Genomic DNA, 19,763 nt, shown 5'->3' with positions numbered 1-19,763 from the left:
TTGCAAAATCTCTTAAATACGGTGCTTTTCGGATCCTGCCCTGGAGAATTCTGGGAGCACCTTGAAAGAGACGAGATGGCAACCAAGCTTCCCTGAACACTCCACTGATCTCCCCCTGCCCCCCGCGCCCCTTGTTTCATGGCAACTTGGTGTTATCACTTAGGGCTTCTTTATGTGCAGCATTTCCTGGGCACACGCGATTCCTCTTTCATGGTAGTTTGTGGGTGCTTTATGTAATGTGATCGTGCTCCATGGCCTCTCCCCTGCTTCCCAAATATTTCCATGGCTTAAGATCAAGGAATGTGCAGTATTATCTAGCAGTGGTGGAATGAACCAGAATGACAATCTCATGTTTCACCACCACACAGCTCTACCTTATGGTTCTGTACTGGAACATATAGAAAAGCAGCAAAAGAACGGACTTCAAGGGGGAAAATGCGTGTAATGGAGCTAACCTTCATTCTGCAAAGAATCTGGAAGCAGAGGCCTCTGTGCAGAGGCCCGATTAGAGAAGCTCGGTGTTGCAGCCTCTTGCTTGAGCCCTCGGGTGGTTTGCCCACGGCTGCTCTGCCCTCTTAGCAACTCCAGGACCAGTGCCAGGCGCAACTTTTTGGGGACGCCTGGGCAAGATGCCCTCTTCAGGCCCCCTCCCTCCTCATCACTTGCATTGTCACCAGCAGCCACTGTTCTTCATCTTCTCTTTCATTAATGCTGCCACTTCTGGGCTGGACAAGAAGAGAGCCGGGGATAAACAGGCCACGGCAGCTTCTCCTCCATTTCACCACTTCCACTGCTATCTAGGCCAGAGTGAAAAGTGGGTGAACTATCAGGTTGCGATAGCAAAGAGAAGGAGCGATCCCTGGGGACTCTTGCCAACGGGCCGCCACCTGGACGTGGGCCTGTGACCGGTGCCCCGCCATGCCCACTCTTTACACCAGCCCTACCCAAAGCTTCAAAACCACCTTAATGCCCTGGGAGCCAAGGCCAGGGGGAGCCAGATGCTGCGCTGTCTCACATGTGTCCTGTTGCTAGAACTCGCAAAGATACTGCTTGGTTCAGAGAACACACCAAGACATGGAGGGTTTATAATAAAATAAACAATCAAGAAAACAAAACTTTAAGGTTTCCTGGACCTTTACAGACAGATCTTCTAAAGGGCCCTGTTTGAACTCCCAACACTCTCCACGCCTTGCAGATCTGAGCAGCTGCACCCCACCAGTTTTGCTTTGAGGCCTCTGCTGTGACATCCACCCCTGCCCAAGCCCCGTGTCTCCCGTCTCCTGGAGTTGCACGTTTGCACAGATGCCAATACTGAATGTAACAGAAACGGCATTTCTTTCTGCCCACCTTCTACCACCCCTTCCCCCTCTTCAGGGACTGAGTGATTTCTGCTTTGAACCAGATGGCTATGTGATGAACACAACTCAAGCCAGGACTGGACTCAGCCCAGGTAGGATCAGAGGCGGGGGTTGCGGCAGCAGGTTGTAAGACATTCCCATGTTAAGAGAAACCTTAATTTAAGAAATATTTTTTCCTAGTTGTGATAGGATTATGTGGGAAAACATGCTATGAATTTATACTTGTACCAGGCTGTCTTCCATCACCCTTTGGATGTCTTATTCCACTGCAATGCACCAACTGAATGCAGTGAGCCACTGACTGAATGATCCTTTTTACATACTATGTAAAAGGGTGTGTCTTCCTGTAGTTGTTCAGTTGCTGCCCACTATAATGTTGCTTCCATCACCCAGTAAATGGCAAAGCCCTTTTTTTGACAGCAGCCATTTTCAATTTCCCAAAAATAGAAAGCTCCTCAAAACAGGACTTTGTGCAGAAACCAAAATGGCAGCCAGTCCAGTTTTCTTCCTCCCAAGCCTTCCCGAATTCCGAAATACAGCTGGAGCAAAAAGGCTGCTTTCAGAATGGGTAAAGCAGTTGGGGAATGGCCCTGATCGATTTTGTGCAGGCTTGCCTTTTGGGCACTTAGTGGGTAGGTGAGGCAGTGTTTGTCTGCAACAGTGGAGGAAAGCACCGATTTTCCCCACCTGGTCCTGAAAAAACTACCCTCTTCAAAGGATGCATTTAGCATCTTGTCTAGTTCGACCTTCCGTAGTTGGATAACGTGTTGCTACTGAATTTCTGGCTTGCCATGTAGCTTTCAAAAACACAGAGGTTTTGTTCAGGGGGGTTGGGAAATATGGGGGCCATCAATTGTCCCAGCATATAACAACCTAGGACATTTCAACGAGCATCTTTAGCAGAGGGAACTCCACATTATTCTGTGTCAAAAAGATGCTTCACTAAAATGCTTTAAATGAAGTAGAAAGGGGGTACTTAATCAGGCCCCATTTGGCAACTGCTCAAGCAGTCTGCCTGTTTGTCCTTCGTTAGTGCGGCCCCCCACCCCACCCCACCCCACCGCACCCCACCTTGTGACCATGTAAATCTCCAAGTAGAAAAACAAACCCAGGACCTGGGAAGAGTGAGAGAAGGCAAGCCTAGGTGGGCACAGTGATCTGACTCCTTTTTCTCTACTTCAAACATGCAGAAATCCTGCAATACTACTTAACCTGTAGCCAAGACATCTTCAACCCTTTCCAGCAGGTAAGTATCTCCACTTTTTCCTTTAAAAGTGTGTTCTATGAGGATTCGATGCCAACATGTTCCAAATTATCCACTATGCTATTTGCATAAAGGACAGAGATTAAGCAAATTTTCATTTAGATAATTACTGTGCACCCCTTTATTTTACTTTTATTTGATCATGAACGGCAAAGAACTCTGTGGGGGATCTTGAAACTCTATCTGCTGGCTACAGCTCAGTCCCTCCATAAAGCTTCACACATCGAATTCAAGTCCTAAGCATTTCCAGCCCACTCTTACAGTAGTAGGGACAAGAAACATGCCTTTTCTGTTTTAAATGAAGGCCGGTCTTATTAATATTCTGAATTCTTTTCTCATGAGCAGTGTTTGCTCTTGGCAAAATCATGCCCTAGCAGAATAAATGCAACACTCTCCATAGGTCCTTTTAATTAACTGAACTGTATATCCAGCGATCTGATAAGAGGCCTGGAGCACCCTGGCCCCCAAAAAAATCTGATTTAAAGCTGGGGTTTGGTTTTGTTATTTTAATGTAGTGATTTGGAGATGACTGAGACTTAAATCTCCCCAGTTGTGTGTGCAAAGAATAGAATGGGGCCCCCAAGTTCTGACCTGTGCAGCAATTAGGTGTAGAGAACTTTGGGGTTCCCCCTGCTCTGGTCTGTAGATGTTCTAACCTCAAATGCTTTGTTTTTCTTTTATTGTGCTTCCTCCCTGTTGCTACAGAGGCTCACTTTGTGTCAAAGGGCACTGTCCAACATTCACTCTCAGCTGTATGGGCTGGAAAGAGAGGCTGTTCCTCATTTCCCAGCATCTGAGGTCAGTAAGAAAGGGCCTGCACTGGACTGGCAAGGGAGCTAGTGGTGGGTTAGGCAGGAGGAGGAAAGGGGAGTGGAAGGGCTGCAAGAAGGGACATGGAGGGTCTCTGCCTTCACACCCCTTTTGCATTGCAGAAGAGCATCTTATCCATCCAGAGCACTTTGAACACCACTGAAAGCAACTTCCATCACCTGGTTGCTCTGTTAAACTGTCGGGGACTTCACAAGGTACCTGCCATATGCTTGCATGGGATTAAACTGGTGATCCATGGACAATCTCCAGTGCTCATTCCACCAAATCTTTCTCTGCCTTCCTGTTTACTCAGATATTCCTGATACTATTCAGAATCTCATACTTTGCCATGTTTCCTTGTGATATGATCCATGCACGGTTATGTGTTGATGTTATCATTTGTTATCAGTATTATTATTAGTTGTCAGTATTATGTTAAAAGCCTAAAAATTTAGGTAGTGTACAAAGATTAAGAAAACAGGACTAATCCTCTGTTTGCAATTCAGTAGAAATAGCATAAAAGGAAAAAGGCATGAGGAGGGCAGAGGAAATCAAGAAGACTGAAATATCAGTTTGTGCTGATATTAGAAAAGTTAGAAAATATTATATAATTGATCCATCTAATGAGCAGCTGGAATGGCTGTCGCGGAGACACTTCTGAGAATTAAGAAGCCAAATGACAGTTGGCCCTAGCCTGGCTAGCAGAGGGGGCTTTGCTGTCTCCTGTCTTCTCTCTGCATGTCCATTCTGTCTGGGGATCATGAGAGTTTTCCTCCATGGTATTCACAGTGTTGTGAGGTCGGCATGCTGTTTCTTTCCGTTCATGAAGTCAGATCTTCTAGGGATTTATTTGTTCTTGGAGGAGTGTGTTTCCTTGTGAGATGATTATAGGGAAATGGCTTCATACAGACGGGGTAATCTCCACCAGACATGCACAGAAACTATACAGTGTAGTGGTTGGACTACTGGATTTATAACTGAGCAAAGCAACTGTCTACTGCCTAAACTACTCCGCAAGGTGATTTTGAAGAGAAAGCAGGCAGCCCCCGAGTCATTAGGGAAGGGCAGGATAAAAATAAAACTTGGATAGATAGAAAATGCAGTCTTCAATTCAACACAACTTATAAGCAAAGGAGCAAGAAGAGGAAAAGAAGCAGACTGAGTGTGGCCAAGTCAGCTCTGAAATCTGGCATTCCTATGAAACTTCCTATCCTTGGCAACCCTGCTCAGCTTTTGTAAAATGCAAGGCTGCAGATTCTGTTGTGGAACTGATCCATCCCACCATTCATCCTCCTCCTCTTCTTCTGCCTTTCACTCTCCTGAGGGATGACAGCTTCAGTTGCATCATTTTCATTTCCAGGGAAATTTCTGGTTTGCTTTGATCTAGGACCCTCTTGTTCCTCTTTCTCTTGGTCCAGGGTATTTGCAAAGCTTTCTTCCTGCCAGCTTTCTTCACTGTCCAGCTTCCACACCCGTACATAGTAATCAGGAAGACAATAGTGTGGATGATCTTGGCCTTGAGCTCTTATTACAGTAAGGATTAATTGTTACTATACACTGTTCACAAGACATACAATGACACCAGCAAATTGTGGCCGTCTTTTCCATTGTATGATATATTGAAAGAGAAATTCCAAATTTGTCCACGATAAAATATCAGCTGAGTATCATTTTCAACTGCCAAAATTAAACTTCATTCAAAGGACCAATGCATTTCAGCCAAAATCTTCTTTAGCAGCTGTTTGCAACATCAAATTCAATATATTGTCTTCCACAGTAGTCAGAATAAAATTTAGCTGCTTAATAGCCCAGTACAAATTTGATGTTTTCTCAATGGGAGTTAATAGGAGATTGTCGCCTGAGAGCTGGAAATCTCTGTGTTTTTGCAAGCTTGGAGAAGACATCTCTCCTAAGAAGAAGAGAGAGGAAAACAGGAATAGCTTGTTTGAGTAGGTACACACATCATGCTAAACTTGTACTCAAAGAGTGGTGTGCAAGACAGTAACACTAGGGAAGATTCAAGGCAGAAGGAGGGGAGGACCAAATCTGAGATGGATTGAGTCCATAAAGGAAGTCACAGCCTTGAGTATACAGGACATTCCGAGAGGCACTCATCCATTGGTAATGGTGTTACGGTTAGGGCCTTCAGCTGAGGGTGACCCTATGAAAGAAACTCTCCAAAATGCCCTATCCATGACATGTAAATTCAAGGCTGTGGCGTCCTCTGTGGAGCCAATCCATCTCAGATTTCCTTTTCCTTTTCAATCTTCTGTGCTTTACAAGCATTTCCATGGCTTTTTTTAAGAGCAAGGAAAGTGTGGTATTATCTGGAAATAGTGGAATGAACAACACTGAAAAGAGGCTTATATACTTTCACAGTTCTGCTACATCACAGTGCCATCTTGTAATTGTGTAAGGGAACATCTAGAAAGACAGAGGGGAAAAAAGAGGGAAAGCCCATGTGTAAAGAAGCCACAAAGAATCTGGAAGCAGAAGCCTCAGGAAAGCAGCAGGTTAAAAGCCTCCCATGAAGAAGCCTTTTTCTCTCCACGGATGCCTTGACCTGTATATAAGAAAGACACTCTGCATCATCAGTGTTCCCACAACCAAAAGGACAAAATGTGGGCAGCTCTGCTTGAGACATGTGTTATCTTCTTATTTAAAAACATGCATGCCCTGCCTTTCTACATGAAAGCCCTCAAGGAGGGTCACATACACAACTGAAACAACTCAGCATTACACAACCATTTGAGAGAGAGAGAAGTATTACACAACAATATTGCACAACAGCAACAAAAGAAACAGCAAGTGGTCACATAACGCAGTCCATTAAAAAAAATACCAATAACAAGGACTCACTGTCATGCAGAACTGTTAAAGATTTGAGTGATTAAAGTGTATTTTGCCTGGCAGTGCAGTGAGCAGCCATGAGGGTAGGAAAAAATCTCCCTTGGCTGACTGATCAGACAGACAGATAGGAAATGTAGTTCATAACTTTTTCATTTCTAACCATATTATTCCTTGGCTCCAAATGAGTTTTTCTTCCTCTTAATCCTTGTGATGGAGAGCGCAAATTTGAGGAAAGGAAGAGGCTGGGCAGGAAGAATTAAACCTCCCTTACTCGTGTGTGTCCATCCCAAACTCATAGCAATGCGCCTTCCCTGAAGATTTTTTTTAAATCTGCATGCTCTGTATTTAGGCAGCGATGTGATACAGACTTACTTGGGAGTAAGTCCCCTTGAACTCAGTTGAGTTTGCTATTGAGCCGCACGGTATGAGACTGCAATACATGCGGTCTGCTCTGCTGAGGGCCAGCCCAAGACATTTAGCTGCCTAGGTAAGTAACAGGATAGTCCGTGTACAAAAGCCGAAGGGACTGGCTGAGGAATTTGTCTTCAAGGGACAACGCACTCAGAGGCAGTGGTGTAATTCAGGGGGTGCGGAGTAAGCACAGCACACACGCACCTCTCTTGGAACATCTCAGTGCCGCCTCTCAGCATCTGTCCCCTGAGGCGTGGTTTCACTCTGCCTAATCATTAGGTAGGGCCGGCCCTGGCTCAGCTGCTCTACAGATACTGAACTCTGGAGTTACCAGAAGAAGGGCATTCTCTCAAAACCACCGTGCCTTGTTGCAATCCATCAGTTGCACTGCTGACTCCAACTGACCAAATGTTTTACATGAGTTTTTCTCTCTCCAAGGACTATGTGGATGCCCTGAAAGGGCTGTGCTACGATGGCATGGAAGGGCTGCTCTTCCTACTTCTCTTCTCCTTCCTCTCCGCCCTTTCCTTCACCACAGCTGTCTGCAGTTTGCCCCGTGCCTGGAAGAGATTCCAGAACAGGTGCGTGCCAAGACAAAAAAGTACTTTACATTTGCAATTCTAACAGAAACTGGGAGAACCAAAGTATATGAGCTTCAGCTTGTGTACAATTTTGGAAATGTTTCGTTAGTCCTCACAAAAAAACCTACCAGCCTGTCTACACGTCCTCTGTGTCAATTGTGTGTCATTTATAGAACCACTCATTCATAAAGCTCTGGTTTACAAAGCCACTTTATAATAACTCAGCCATTGATCTGTCCAGCCCAGACTGCCTCCTCCCGCTGTTTGTGCCATAGAGATGAGCCTTCTCAGACCAGACCTACCACTGAAATTTCTTACCCCTGCAGGCGATGTGGGAACTCCAGCTTCACAGGCCGTGCGCCACTGAGCCTCCATGGCTGGGGCCAGGCAGGCCATCACTTTCATTCTCTAGTTCTGGGCTGCTCGACTGAGAGGCAGAAGGCTTCAGCCTGTTGGTCTGATCCAGCAAGGGAATGAATCTGGTCTTCCACATACAAATCATGCTCTTCCATGTTGAGCTGTGCTTACCCAGAGGCGATACATATTGAGTGAAATATTCATTTGGAGAATATTTACCACTCTGATTTGGTATTAATTCATTGTTATGGGATTTCACGTGTAAGCAAAGAGCTTTTCTATAGGAGGCTGTTAAGTGCTGGTTTCATCTCAGATTTCAGATCCCTACTTTGCACAAAAAGCTTATCTTTTCCTGTTTTTCTGCTGCACGAGCTCTTGGTGAATCTGTAGTATAGCAGAATAGCTAAAATACACAAGGAGGTGCAGCATGGTCAGAAATAATACAGTTTTCAAGGCTCTAAACAAGGACAAACCCCTAGGAAAGTGCTCTGAAACAGTGGAAGTGAAATTGGACTGTGGCAATGTTGCTTCAAGAGCCCATTAACAATCATGGGAGGAGCACACAACAAATGCCTCATTTAGAAAAAGCTGCTCTTTAGAAAGGATTTTAATCATTGAGCTGAAAGAAATTTTAACTGGTGTGTGCTGTTTATTTTTCATGGTGATGTCTTATGGATTAATTTTTACATTCCGATTGTAATTTTTAACTTGTATTGTTGTTTGCCACGTCGAGCATCAAGTGCAGTGGAAATCCTCTGATTTCCCAGGGGTGGAGTTTACATAAGGTTGCTATTTCATGATAAGATCAGCTCAACTGGGCTAGCCTGGCTGTGTCTCCCGTACCCCGCCCCCCAATTGTAGGGCAGGGGTGGACCTGGGCTCCCAATCCAGTCCTTGGAGTTCCTCAAATGGCCCCATCCCTTTTCCCCAAACCACCAATTCTTTGGCGATTTCCAGGATTTTGCGCAGGTTTTTCCCCATTCTAAAAGGTGAAACGCCGCACCGGAGGCTTTCGAGAGGCAGCCCGAGCGCCCTCTGACAGGGATGCTTTAACTTGCAGCCCTGCAGTGAACCGGGAGTTGGACTCGCGGGCCTTATAGGCCCCTTCCAACTCTGCTATTCTTCTATTTTAAGGCTTAATTAATAGCAGTAGGCGCTTTCAGCTAAAATAGGCTGGTACTCTTTTTTGGGGGGGACACTTTTGGCCCCACACTTACTTTGCCCCGTTTGCCCCGCCACCGCTCCCAGAGTTCCTCGCGCGTGCGTTTCGGTGCCACCCCAGCGCTGGCGTTGTCCGGGCGGCTCGCCGCGGGAGGGAGGCAGGGAGGGCGCCGCAGCGCGTAGTGGCAGCGCCATCCCGAGCGCCGAGGGGGGGAGGCTCCGAGAGCTCCCGCGGGTTCCCGCCGCGCTGCGCTGCGCTTTCTCCCCGCCGCGCGTTTCTCCGCACTCTCCCCACTCGCTTCTCTCTCCTTGGCTTCCGTGCAGGGACTCGGACTACGACGACATGGAGGACGACGACCCGTTCACGCCCCAGGCACGTAGGCCGCCGACGGCGCGCGCGGGGGGGGCCGGGCCCACCCTGCCCGGCTCCTATAGCCACTGTTCAAGCTGGGGCAGCCGCGGCAGCCTGCGCCTCTCAGCCCCCCCCATTTCCAACGCCCCCGTCTCACAGTACATGTGAGTAGCCCCGCCCCCCGACCCACCTCCCAGCCCCCTCCCCGCGCGCTCGGTCGCAGCGCCCCCTGCAAGGCGGGAGGGGCTCGGAGCCGCCAGCGATGGCCCCCAGCTGAGCGCGCGAGGGGTGGGGGGAAGGGAGGGCAGCCCCCCAACCTGGTGCCCCCTGCAGCGTTCCCCTCACTTCTCTTCCTTCGCCACTCCTCCACCCGGGCGTTCTCCTGCAGCCTCCCTCTCCTCCTATCCATCTCCCACCCCCCGCCGTTGTTCGTCCGTTGCCTGAGAACTGTCTTATGTGATCCATCGGCCTGTCGCTTCTAGACATCCTCCTCTCGTCTGCTCAACCACCGCCATCGGGCGTCCTTTTCACAGTAGACAAACTACTCCAAGATAATGCGCCAAGAGCTTCATAGTTAGCACAGTCATGAATTCCTGGTACACAGTCCCCTTTGCCTGCTAAGCTCAAGGACAGCTTTCTCCCAAACTCACCTCTGGGCAGAAAGTGGGGTGGTGTGTATACATCCGCAGGGGGCTCACCACTTGCAAGATGTATAGCTGAATCTGCTCTCCGGGCCTAAGGCAACAGGTGTGCGGCATCCATGGAGGGCAGGGCAACCTGTTTGGGCCATCAGCCACTTTGGCAACGTGAGGAGCTGTCTTGGGCACCACCACAGAATGGCTGCTGTGGCAGGTACGCCAAAGGACACGTCACTTGCCCAAAGATTGGGTTCAGGACAGGGATGTGGGCTGAACCCCAGTGCAATATCATCATCATCCTCAGCAGCAGCAGCAGCAGCAAATACCACTTGATAGCAGAAGTCTTCTGAGTGGTTTACAGCAGATAATAGGAGCACAAAAATTGGTATCACAGCACTCTCAGCTGCCAATAAGTAAATAAACTCTGAGGGTAAGAAACTTTGGTGGGCCCCAAGAGAGGTGGCCAGGAATACACTGATGCCTCTGGGCACCAACTGCCAACTCCTGCTGTAGTGAATTTACATGCAGTCTCACCAATCACCACATGCTTTTAGAAAACAGTAGCACCAGCACCTGTTATCTCCAAGCAAATATGTTTGCAGAGAACAGCTTGGTGTGCCCCAAGACAGACATGAATTAAGATTGGATATGCATGTTTAGTCAGGAAAAGGACCTACAACTCCCAGGGCTGAGCTTTATATTGCTGAAGGCTCATCTTAGCCTCTGCACTGCCTGCTTTTCATTGTGTCTGCTCTGCACATGGGTAAAACTGTTGTGTCTCTGTGTTAGGAGTGAACAAACCAATCATCATAAGACCATATGCAAAGGCAGCCTCTCAGAATGACCTGCCTGCAGAAGACATCACTCGCCATATCTCTGGATGGCTTACTGATTTCTTATTTTTGGGGCATCGGGTGCGTCCAGAGGGCATTCCTGTTGCCACCAATGAGAAGGCACTATGCAGCTCTTCTGTCTTTTTCTTCTTAATCAATCTTCCATGATAAGAAAAAAGATGGGAAAAGACAGAAGAGTTGCACGTGGAAGCTGGAGCCCTGTAAAATTCTGTGAATGAGGCAGAGGGAGGGTACAATGCAAGCCTCGTCTGGAACCACCCATCATGTGAAGCATGCCTCCAATTCGAATTCAGAATAAACCCCCTATGCTTCAGCTCTCAGAGGTCTGAAGTGTGGGGGTGCCTTATCCGGACTAAGCAATCTGGAAGAAGGTAAGATAGAATCACAAGCATCCAGTAGCAATTCAAGAATCTGGTCTCGCTTCATGCGACTGAAGAAAGGGGGACTTCTTTTCCTGAACTGGATTGGAAGGAAAAGGAAGAAATGCTTATTTATTTTATATTTTACAATCTAATCCAGAGATGTTGAACCTCAAGCCTGCCTAGCACAGGTCTCTTTTCCCCTTTTCTCAATCAGCAATCACTTGGCAATTTCCAACGTGGCACAGTGTTTTCCCTACTCCAGAAGCTCAAATGCCTCTCTTGAGGCTGAATTATTGGCAGTAAGAGCTTTAAGCTAAAATTCTGGCATTTTTTGATCTTTCCAGAATGTTGCCCCCCCCCAACCTTTTTTGTCTTTCGTCCATCCACCACTGGAATGCGGCTGCCAAGAGATTCTCCTAAATTCAACCTTTGCATGGTCAGCAGCAATGTTTTAATCCTACTTTTCCTCCAAAGTGCTTTGGACAGTATATATGATTCTTCCCTTCCTCCCTTTTATCCTACCCCTGCAAGGTAGGTTAGTCTGTGTAACCATGACAGTCCAAGACCGCCATTAGGCCTCATGGCTAAGTAGTGAACCAGGGACTCCTAGTTTAGTCCAGCACTTTAATCACCACACTGCACATAATTCCTGCTTGCAGGACTCCCCCTGACCTCAGCACAGTATCCTTTAAGCACCCCTTTGCATTTCCTTCTCCATCACCACTGCCATCAACACAACTAAACCAGTTTCTAACAGAGGAGAAAAAAATTAATCCTTTTTACTTCTTCAGTCATCTGTCCCTGTTGTGTGTTACTCACCCATTCCCACCTTGTTCTCAAAACAATTATGTTGTGCTCGCTTCCATTCCTGTCCCTTTTTTCTAAACAGCAATATGGATCCTGGTCTTGGTTGGTCATCAGCCCATCAATCCCAGGATGAGGCTTTCCTGCATCCTGTATTAAAGATGCTTTTCTGGAGATGATGCTATATCCCTTCTGATCCCTTTAATGTAGTCGCAGTTGCTGTTCCTTTTCTCATGCCAAATTTAGAGTTGATTTCTGAGGGTGGTGGTGGGGAGCCCATCAATGGATTCTATTTATCCTGCCTACTCCCACCTTTTCATTTTGATTTTTCTTACTGCCCTGCTGGCACAAGATTCAGACCAGAATGTCTGAATCAAGAAGAGAATTGGACCTGGATTTATCATAGGCATGGCTGATACAGTCACCTGAGCTGTGAATTATGTTTGCATAGTGGAAGAATAGGCATAACCCCCCAACACGCATATACAGTATATACACGAACAAAACTCCAGCACAGGAGTGGATACTTGTATGCAGTGAGATTGCCTTGCTCTTCCCATGCATTTTTGAGCAGGAATAATTGCGCAGAGGCATGAGATGGGATTCTCACATCAGACTTGTGCTTTATTTGCACGGTGAAAGGGGGCATGCATGCACTCCACCATGTGAAAATGATCCACAGGCCAGGGGAGTATCTCGGCCATCCCCTGATGAGCCCAGCCTCTGTTCTCCAGTTCGTGCCCACCTGCCATGCAAGCAGAATTAACTAAAGGCCCCTTCTTTTCTGGAGGGGCTCTCCAGAAACCTGCGAATGATTGGCAGGGCAGAGGCTTCCGCTATCACAGGTGCTGCGTAGGAGCAAATTGGCCTTTCCAGGGCCAGGGTTGTGGTCTGGGAAGGGGAGAGGTGGGACGTTATCAGCTTCTTTGTCGGTGTCACTTGCAGGAGTCAAAGCGCTTCGTACAGTGGCAGTCCTCGATTTGAGAGTGTCCCCCTCATTGACCGGCATTCCCCACCCCCTTCGGTAAGTTGATGGTTGGTGGGCACAGAGTCCCCAGTATATGGGGGCCAAATGTGGCACAACAGCCATACAGCTTGTGGCTGTGTGGCCCCAACTCAGCAGCCAAAAGCAGGCAAGGGGACTTTATTAGAAATATATTAAACCTGATTTTACATTATCCACAATGTATGGCTGATGTGTATGATTGCCAGCTTCTGATTTCAAAAAGCTTGGGTGCTTTGCACCACCTCTTCATCCTCCAACATTTGCCCTGTTCATCCCAAGCTTTTCCACAGCCCTTTTAAAGAATTAGAGCAAGAAAAGTGAGTTCTTATTTAGCTATCATGCTAAATTGTGCTAAAACAAACATGCATAGAGCCAACTTGTGGTTGTATAATGAAACATAGAGGAAGGCAGAGAAAGAATGCCCCCCACACCCTGTGAGCAGGGAGGGAAACGTGTAAAGGAGCCAATCTTAATTCTGCAAAGACTCCAGAAGCAGAATCCTCTGTAAAGTAGCCAGTTAAAAGCCTCCGGAAGAGAAGCCCGAAGTGGAAGGCAGCTGCCATTAGCATATTTCCCCGCTGCCTTCATTTCTCACCTCTCTTGTCTCCCCGGAAGCTGCAAAGGCTGGCTCCGGGGGGGCGGGGGCAGTCCATGCACCCTGCAGTCTGCTAGGTAGTATCATGTGGCATGACGGACTGAGTTCAGGAGCCTGACTCACACTGCGCAGGTGTGAGATGCACGTGTCAAGCCCATACACTGAGCTGAAGTGATGGTTCTGACATACACTCCAAAACAAATCCTGGCTTTTACTCAAAAGGTTTCAGTCACTAATATACAGGTCCACAAATCCAGAGCTTCTTTGCTAGACAGTTGGCAATTTTACCCATGTGCCACATGTGGACTTTGAGTTGAAATATTTTAAATGTTTGCCAGTTTAAATTGCTAGCAAAAGTGCAAGACTGCTTATATAGTGTTTCTTACATACAGAATCAAGAGTGCCTATTGGCCCAGATTTCTTCCTCCTGGCTGTAAATGCAAGGGTGAAAAAATGTGATACCATCTTTGCTGTTGGTGTACATCCAGCCTAACGAGACAGGAATGGGCACTTAGCAACTCTCAAGACGTCTGGGTTTTTGCGAGAGTAATCCTATGGATGGCTGGGACGGGATAGCTGGGATTCCTAACTCCGGAGCTGGAGACAGTGCTCCAACACTGGAGTGGGGAATCAGAGATCCAGCCCCATTCCCTGTTCCCCTCACAGCCAGCACACAGCGAGGCCTCAGAGGAAGGGAAAATGGAGTGTTTCAATGGGTAAGGTGGAGAGACCAGGATGCCAAGCCGTTGCCTGGCTCCTTTTCTTCTCCGCTGAAACACCTTTGCTAGATGGCTCTGCACCAAAAGAGCAAGAACCCCTGGAGGTGCTGCTTTTCCACAATCTGCTTCTTCGCCTACCACTTGCTCTGTCCCAGAAAATGGTGGTGGTGAGACAAAGGGGCAGTGGATGCCGTGGTCTCCTTGCACTCAGCCCATCCAGGAAGAGAGTAGTTAACAGCGATAAGAATGAGGAGGAGGAGGTGCAGCAGCTGCTAACAGTGATGTCAAGAAGGTAAATTCACTGAGGAAAAGGGACCATAGAGGGACCCAGGGACCCTCGAAACCTGGAAGGGATTCTCACCAGGCAGCACTTGTTTATACTGATATGCAAAGCAGGACTTGCATGATGTGGAAATGCAGGAACCATGTTCTTGTCTACAGTTTGCTCACTCCCCATGAGGATCTTCAAATCCTCCTTCACCACTGTAAGAACTTGCCGGTGGACCAAGTGCGCAGAAACAGACTGTTCTCTTCCTGTGGCTTTTGCAATGTTCCTTCTGGAGTTAACTCTTCTGCATATATTGTTCCATAGTATTCCCCCAGCATGCGAGCGTCCTACGTTGGTGCTAGCGAAGAAGTGGACCTCCCCTACCGGACCGGATTCCTGCCCTAGATGCACCCCAGAAGATCCCAACCCACATCCAAGCCATCTGACTAACCCAGAGCAGACCTCCCCACCTCTTATCGGAGCACAAATGAAGTGAGCCCTCTCACCACGTGCCCCCTGCCCCTTCACCTGGATCTCTTCTTCACTCATTTCATTTGCCTGACCTCTGTAAAAAAAGTGAAGGAAGAGGAAAGTGGGGAGGTCACCCCTTATGAAGGGACGTTCACAGAGGCAGGAGCTGAGGAGTGAGAAAAGGCAAAGGAAAGGGATCAAAGAAAAGAATGTAAAAATAAGTGGCATGGTTGACAGATGAGACAAGTAAGGGCTTTCCACATGAAACACTTATTGTGTGCTCTAGTTTCACTTCTGTGTCTAACCAGCACTTTCAGCTACAAGTTTTTGTAGAACTGGGAAAACGTGGCATTTAATTGTGAAAGCAAAAAAAAAAAAAAAGGCTTCTTCTTACACAGTTGTGCTATTCTGCTAGACCACAGCACCACCTAGAGGTTATACAGCAGAAAAGCAGAAAGGGAGAAAGGGAAGCACTCCTTGTGTAGTTCTTGGGTATCACTTCTGTGATGAAAGGGAAAGTAGATGCAGCTTGAGCGGATTAAGAGCTGATTAATAGGCTCTTGTAGAAAAAAGCTCTAAAAGGCAAAAGGGATACCTGAATACATGGGTGAAAGAAGGACTGACAGACACCAGCTGGTGATAGAGAAACAAATACAAATTTAGAGTGAGCGCATGGAGATTTATGTACAATTAAGTGTGTGCAAGAGCTGATAAATGCGTGAAAATATGGAGGGACCGGATGAGTGAAAGAAGGGATAGATGAAAGAGCAAAAGGCTGAGGGAGACAAAGGGTGGCAAGCTAAGCTTGAAACACTGAAACAGCTAAAACCACCCGGCAAGAGACTCACCCCTGCTCCATGCTCTCATACTGGGCATACCAGAAAGGTGAAGCACACCCCTGGGCCCCACAGGGAAGGGGGGAGTCCAGTGGGGGCCTCAAGCTACCCCTGCTCCCCAACAGCCTCCTTGCTCCTCATTAGAGCCCCCCAACACTAACAAATGTTTGGAACTTGCCCAGATTAAAATAAAAGGGAAAATTTATTTTACATGATGTACCTTTCATTTTGTGTGTGAGCATGTGGTCATGAAGGTACTTCTCAGACATGATGGTGCTGGGAGAACTGCATAAGTTCATAAACTTCGGATTGTTTAAATTCTGGCCCACAGTTTTGAAGATTTACCAATGAAATTTTCAGATGGATTTCAAAACTCTGCTTTTTGAAATCCCAGCACTTGGATGCACATCATGGTGGGTTTGAACAATCTGAGTCAACACTCGGAACAGGAATACTAACAAGTGGGGACTGCAATACCGTTGCACCCTATGCCTCCGATTTCCAACCAACTTCTCATGGCTACTGAGCAGGTTTGACCCTCAAGGGACTGCTTTTCTGTGGGGAGGGGTGCGCCCTTAGTTATTTGGGGAGAGGGGAGGGGTTAAGGCCTTCAAACTTCTGCAGTCTTCTAAGATTCTTTCCTGAGCATGGCCACCACCCCTTCTCTGGGTTCTCAGTTGCCCCATTTTATCTCAATTTCTGTTGGTGCTCCCCACCTGTGTCCATGCTTAAAAGGTGGAGACTAATGTAAAATGCACATCCTGAACTAGAAATCAATACCAGTATCACAACTGGATTTTTTTTTTTTTTGGTAATTTAGATACGGGGACAGGATTTCAGAAATAAAGGACTTGAATGTTTCACTTCAAATCCACTGATGAAGGTGGCATCTCATTTCCATGGCTGCTGCACAAACAACCGCTATTCCCCCTCCAAATTAGTCACATACCAGCATTTGGACAGGTATCCATGAATAAAGCCATTTTTCAAAAAATACCTGTTGGGAGATAGCAAACATACTTATGAGTCCTTTGTGTCAGCTGCTCCCCTTTGCCAGATATTCAGCTCAGTTAAATTTAGTATAGCCACAAAAGGCGGTGAAGGTCGCCTTGCGGTTGCACCTGCTGCGATAATGGTTCCTTTTTCCAGCAGAGATGGGATGCGGCACAATCTGTTACTGAGTCCACCAAGTCCATATGGAAGGACGTAGCCCTTGTTTCAGTCCTTCAGATCAAAAGTACAGAATCCTCACATCTTCATTCCCTTTGACACAGTCTAAAATGTCCTTCCTCCCTCGCTCAATTTCAGTTTCTTTAAAATCAATCTGGGGTGGAGCCACCCTGTGTCCTACTTTCCAAAGAACAGCCCTTTATTTCAGCATCTCCTTTATGTGAAGAGCTGTCCAACTTTGTTACACAGATCAAGAACCGTAAGAAGAGAGGTCAGAGGGGTCTTGCATTTGCCCATTAACTGGCAGCACCTGGACGCTGACACACACCTCAGGGTGTAACCCAATGCATGTTTCGATGAAAAGACCCACAATTTTCAACATTCACCAGCCAGCCATGTGTGAGACAAATGCTGGGAACTGTAGCATTTTTTCCTCTCTTTTTGGTTGAAGGATGGCACCCTAAATCAGCCTTCTCTGGTATGGAGAGATGTACTTCTAAAAAAAACCGATAACCATTATTGCGTGTCCTCTTTTGGAGCTGCATTTCTTCTTTTTGGAGCAATACATAGAGAACTATTCTACAGAAAGCACGGTAAGGCCAGCTTCAGGTTTGAGGGGCGGGCAAATTGTCCTCTGGCGAGCCCACACCATTTCTCACTGCCACCTTCTAGGCCTATGCCAGAGGGAGGATGCTTTAGCCAGGTTTAGCTCCCCAAAATCCTCACAGAATTAGAATTGCAATAGGAACCCATGGGCTATTATGCATGACAGTCCCTTCTGATTTCCAGGTACCAGGTATTATTATTTTTTGCAAAGGGAGGGGACAAAGGCTCTGGATGAGCTCAGGAGCTGGGTGATGGCACACTTGTTGGTGCAGAGCCAGCCCTACAAGTAGCAGATTTGGGGTACTATAAAAGAGTTGCAAACTAGTCTTTAGACTGCTGATACTGCATTTTAACTGCCAGGGACAGGGAGAGGTGCTTGTGGAATTTTCTGCCTCAGGACCCAAAATAACTTGACCAGTGCTGAGAACTATGCACCTTGTCTCAAGTGGGGGGCACTGTTTGCTCCTCATCAGGTAGCAAAATGCCTTAGACTGCCCCTGGTTTAGTGTCAGGACTAGCTCTTTGGTACATCTGCATGATGCTGGCAAGCCGACACTGGCCATGTCAGGACTCACAGGGGGCTCAGGCTCTATCCTAAGCTGGGCTGTACCTCTGGTGCCAATGTCACTTCGAAAACAATTTGGTAAGGGCTTAGCGGAAACACGAAAGCAAAACACAGGAGTGCACCCACCACAAAAGCAAGCAGGGTTTTTTTTTCACTAGTAATAGTTGTGGAAAAGCAAGATGTATAGCAGGCGCAACCTCTTGCCCTTGCTTATCTGTTCCTGCTGAAATTCCCTCTTCTGTTCAACTTCTGCTCACCGAAGTCCTTCCCATTGGCTCACCCCACCTTCTTTAAAATAAGAGGGACATTGTCTGTGGTTTAAACAAAAGTGGGTTATGGTGAAGCTTTGACCTCGGGGCTGCCACTCCATGCAAAGAAAACCTGCTGGCCTGTGACGCTCTGCACGTGCTGAAAGGTTTTGTGTGGTGCAGTGGGTAAGAGTGCTGGCCCGGGACTCGGGAGATCCAGGTTCTAGTCCCCGCTCAGCCGTGGAGCCCACTGGGTACTCCCTCCCTGCAGTAACAGGATCACCAGTGCTTGTTGGTAAACCTCTTTATTGTACATCTAAGTCTCGGAGCAAAAAGTTGTACCTTCTCTGGTCCCCTTCACCCAAAGCTTTGCTTATGAATCCTTCTGTGCCTGCCATCAGGAGGCCGGAGTTCTCCATCCAATAGACTCGCTCTCTCTAAATCCCACCCCCAGGATGTTGCTGCTCTTCTTCATTCCCACAGGTGGGTTGACCGGGCCCCTCGGCTGCTCTTGAACTAATCTCTTCCCCAGCAGGCACAGGCGGGTATACTGCTGGAGCTGCACCCATTTCAACAGCCATCTCGTTATCAGAGCCCAAGCTGTCAGCCTTGCTGGGATCAGCCAGCTTCCCTTCATACAGCTCATTCTGAGTCTGAGCTGTCAGTGCCACCAAAATGGTCAGCTTCTCATGCTTGCCTGGGAATCTTTCCAGAAAGCATATGCACAACACTGGGTGAATCGGGGGCACTTGCTGCCTCTCAGCCTAACCTACCTCACAGGGCTGTTGTGAGGATAAAATGGAGAGGAAGAGAACTTTGTTGGCTATCTTGTGCTCCTTGCAAGAGGAACAAAGGTGTGATATAAATGCAGTGCAATAATAATAATTTGTTGTAAGTCGTCCAGAGATGCAGAGTGATTAGACAGGTTAGAAATATCACAAACAAACAAACAAACAAACATTCTCATGTCCCAGTGACAGGATGTGAGAAAAGCCAATTGCATTTCAGTCTGTCACACAGGCAGAGGTATTTTGCCCTCCAAAATCAGGCAACCCTAATTGGTGCTAATTGCTGAATATTCCAATTAGCTCTGCAGCACCTCATAAGCCATAGGATGCTTGGGACTCTAGCAACTGGTCTCTGTTTCCTCTGGGCTGTTTCTTCTTCACTTTCCTTCTCTTTCCTTGTCACTCATTGTATTATTCCCTCTTTGAACATTATCACCTTCAGAACACAATGATCTCTGTGGGGCTGCTGTATGACACCTCTCAGAGTTCAGTCAACAATCCCCTCAGATCCTCCGTCTGTAACCTTGCTAATCCAATCGAAGATGACTGAGCTGGGGTAATGATTCCAGACAGCCTATTCTTCAGCAGAAGCTTGCACAATGTGCTTCTATGGCTCCCAAACAGGACAGGTCGGATGGGTACACAGCTCAAACTTACAGTAAAGGTTCATTTCCCATAATTCTGCAGGG

At 47.3% G+C, this 19,763-nt stretch overlaps 1 protein-coding gene across 1 annotated transcript in view; it reads left to right on the top strand.

Moving 5' to 3' along the window:
- Positions 1–15,907, top strand: part of TTYH1 (tweety family member 1) — a 61,731-nt gene extending 45,824 nt beyond the window's left edge. Inside the window, exons 7-14 of the mRNA XM_044448075.1 lie at positions 1,375–1,450; positions 2,549–2,604; positions 3,328–3,420; positions 3,555–3,647; positions 7,132–7,274; positions 9,117–9,308; positions 12,748–12,826; positions 14,715–15,907. Of these exons, the coding sequence (XP_044304010.1) occupies positions 1,375–1,450; positions 2,549–2,604; positions 3,328–3,420; positions 3,555–3,647; positions 7,132–7,274; positions 9,117–9,308; positions 12,748–12,826; positions 14,715–14,795 (813 nt within the window). The 3' untranslated portion in view covers positions 14,796–15,907. The remainder of the gene's footprint in view (positions 1–1,374; positions 1,451–2,548; positions 2,605–3,327; positions 3,421–3,554; positions 3,648–7,131; positions 7,275–9,116; positions 9,309–12,747; positions 12,827–14,714) is intronic.
- Positions 15,908–19,763: the final 3,856 nt, after the last annotated feature.

This window comes from Varanus komodoensis, unplaced genomic scaffold (assembly GCF_004798865.1).
Source record: "Varanus komodoensis strain SLA01 unplaced genomic scaffold, ASM479886v1 scaffold53, whole genome shotgun sequence".
Taxonomy (NCBI): Eukaryota; Metazoa; Chordata; class Lepidosauria; order Squamata; family Varanidae; genus Varanus; species Varanus komodoensis.
The sequence above is the reverse complement of the archived record's forward strand: the minus strand, read 5'-3'. Positions and strand labels throughout refer to the sequence as shown.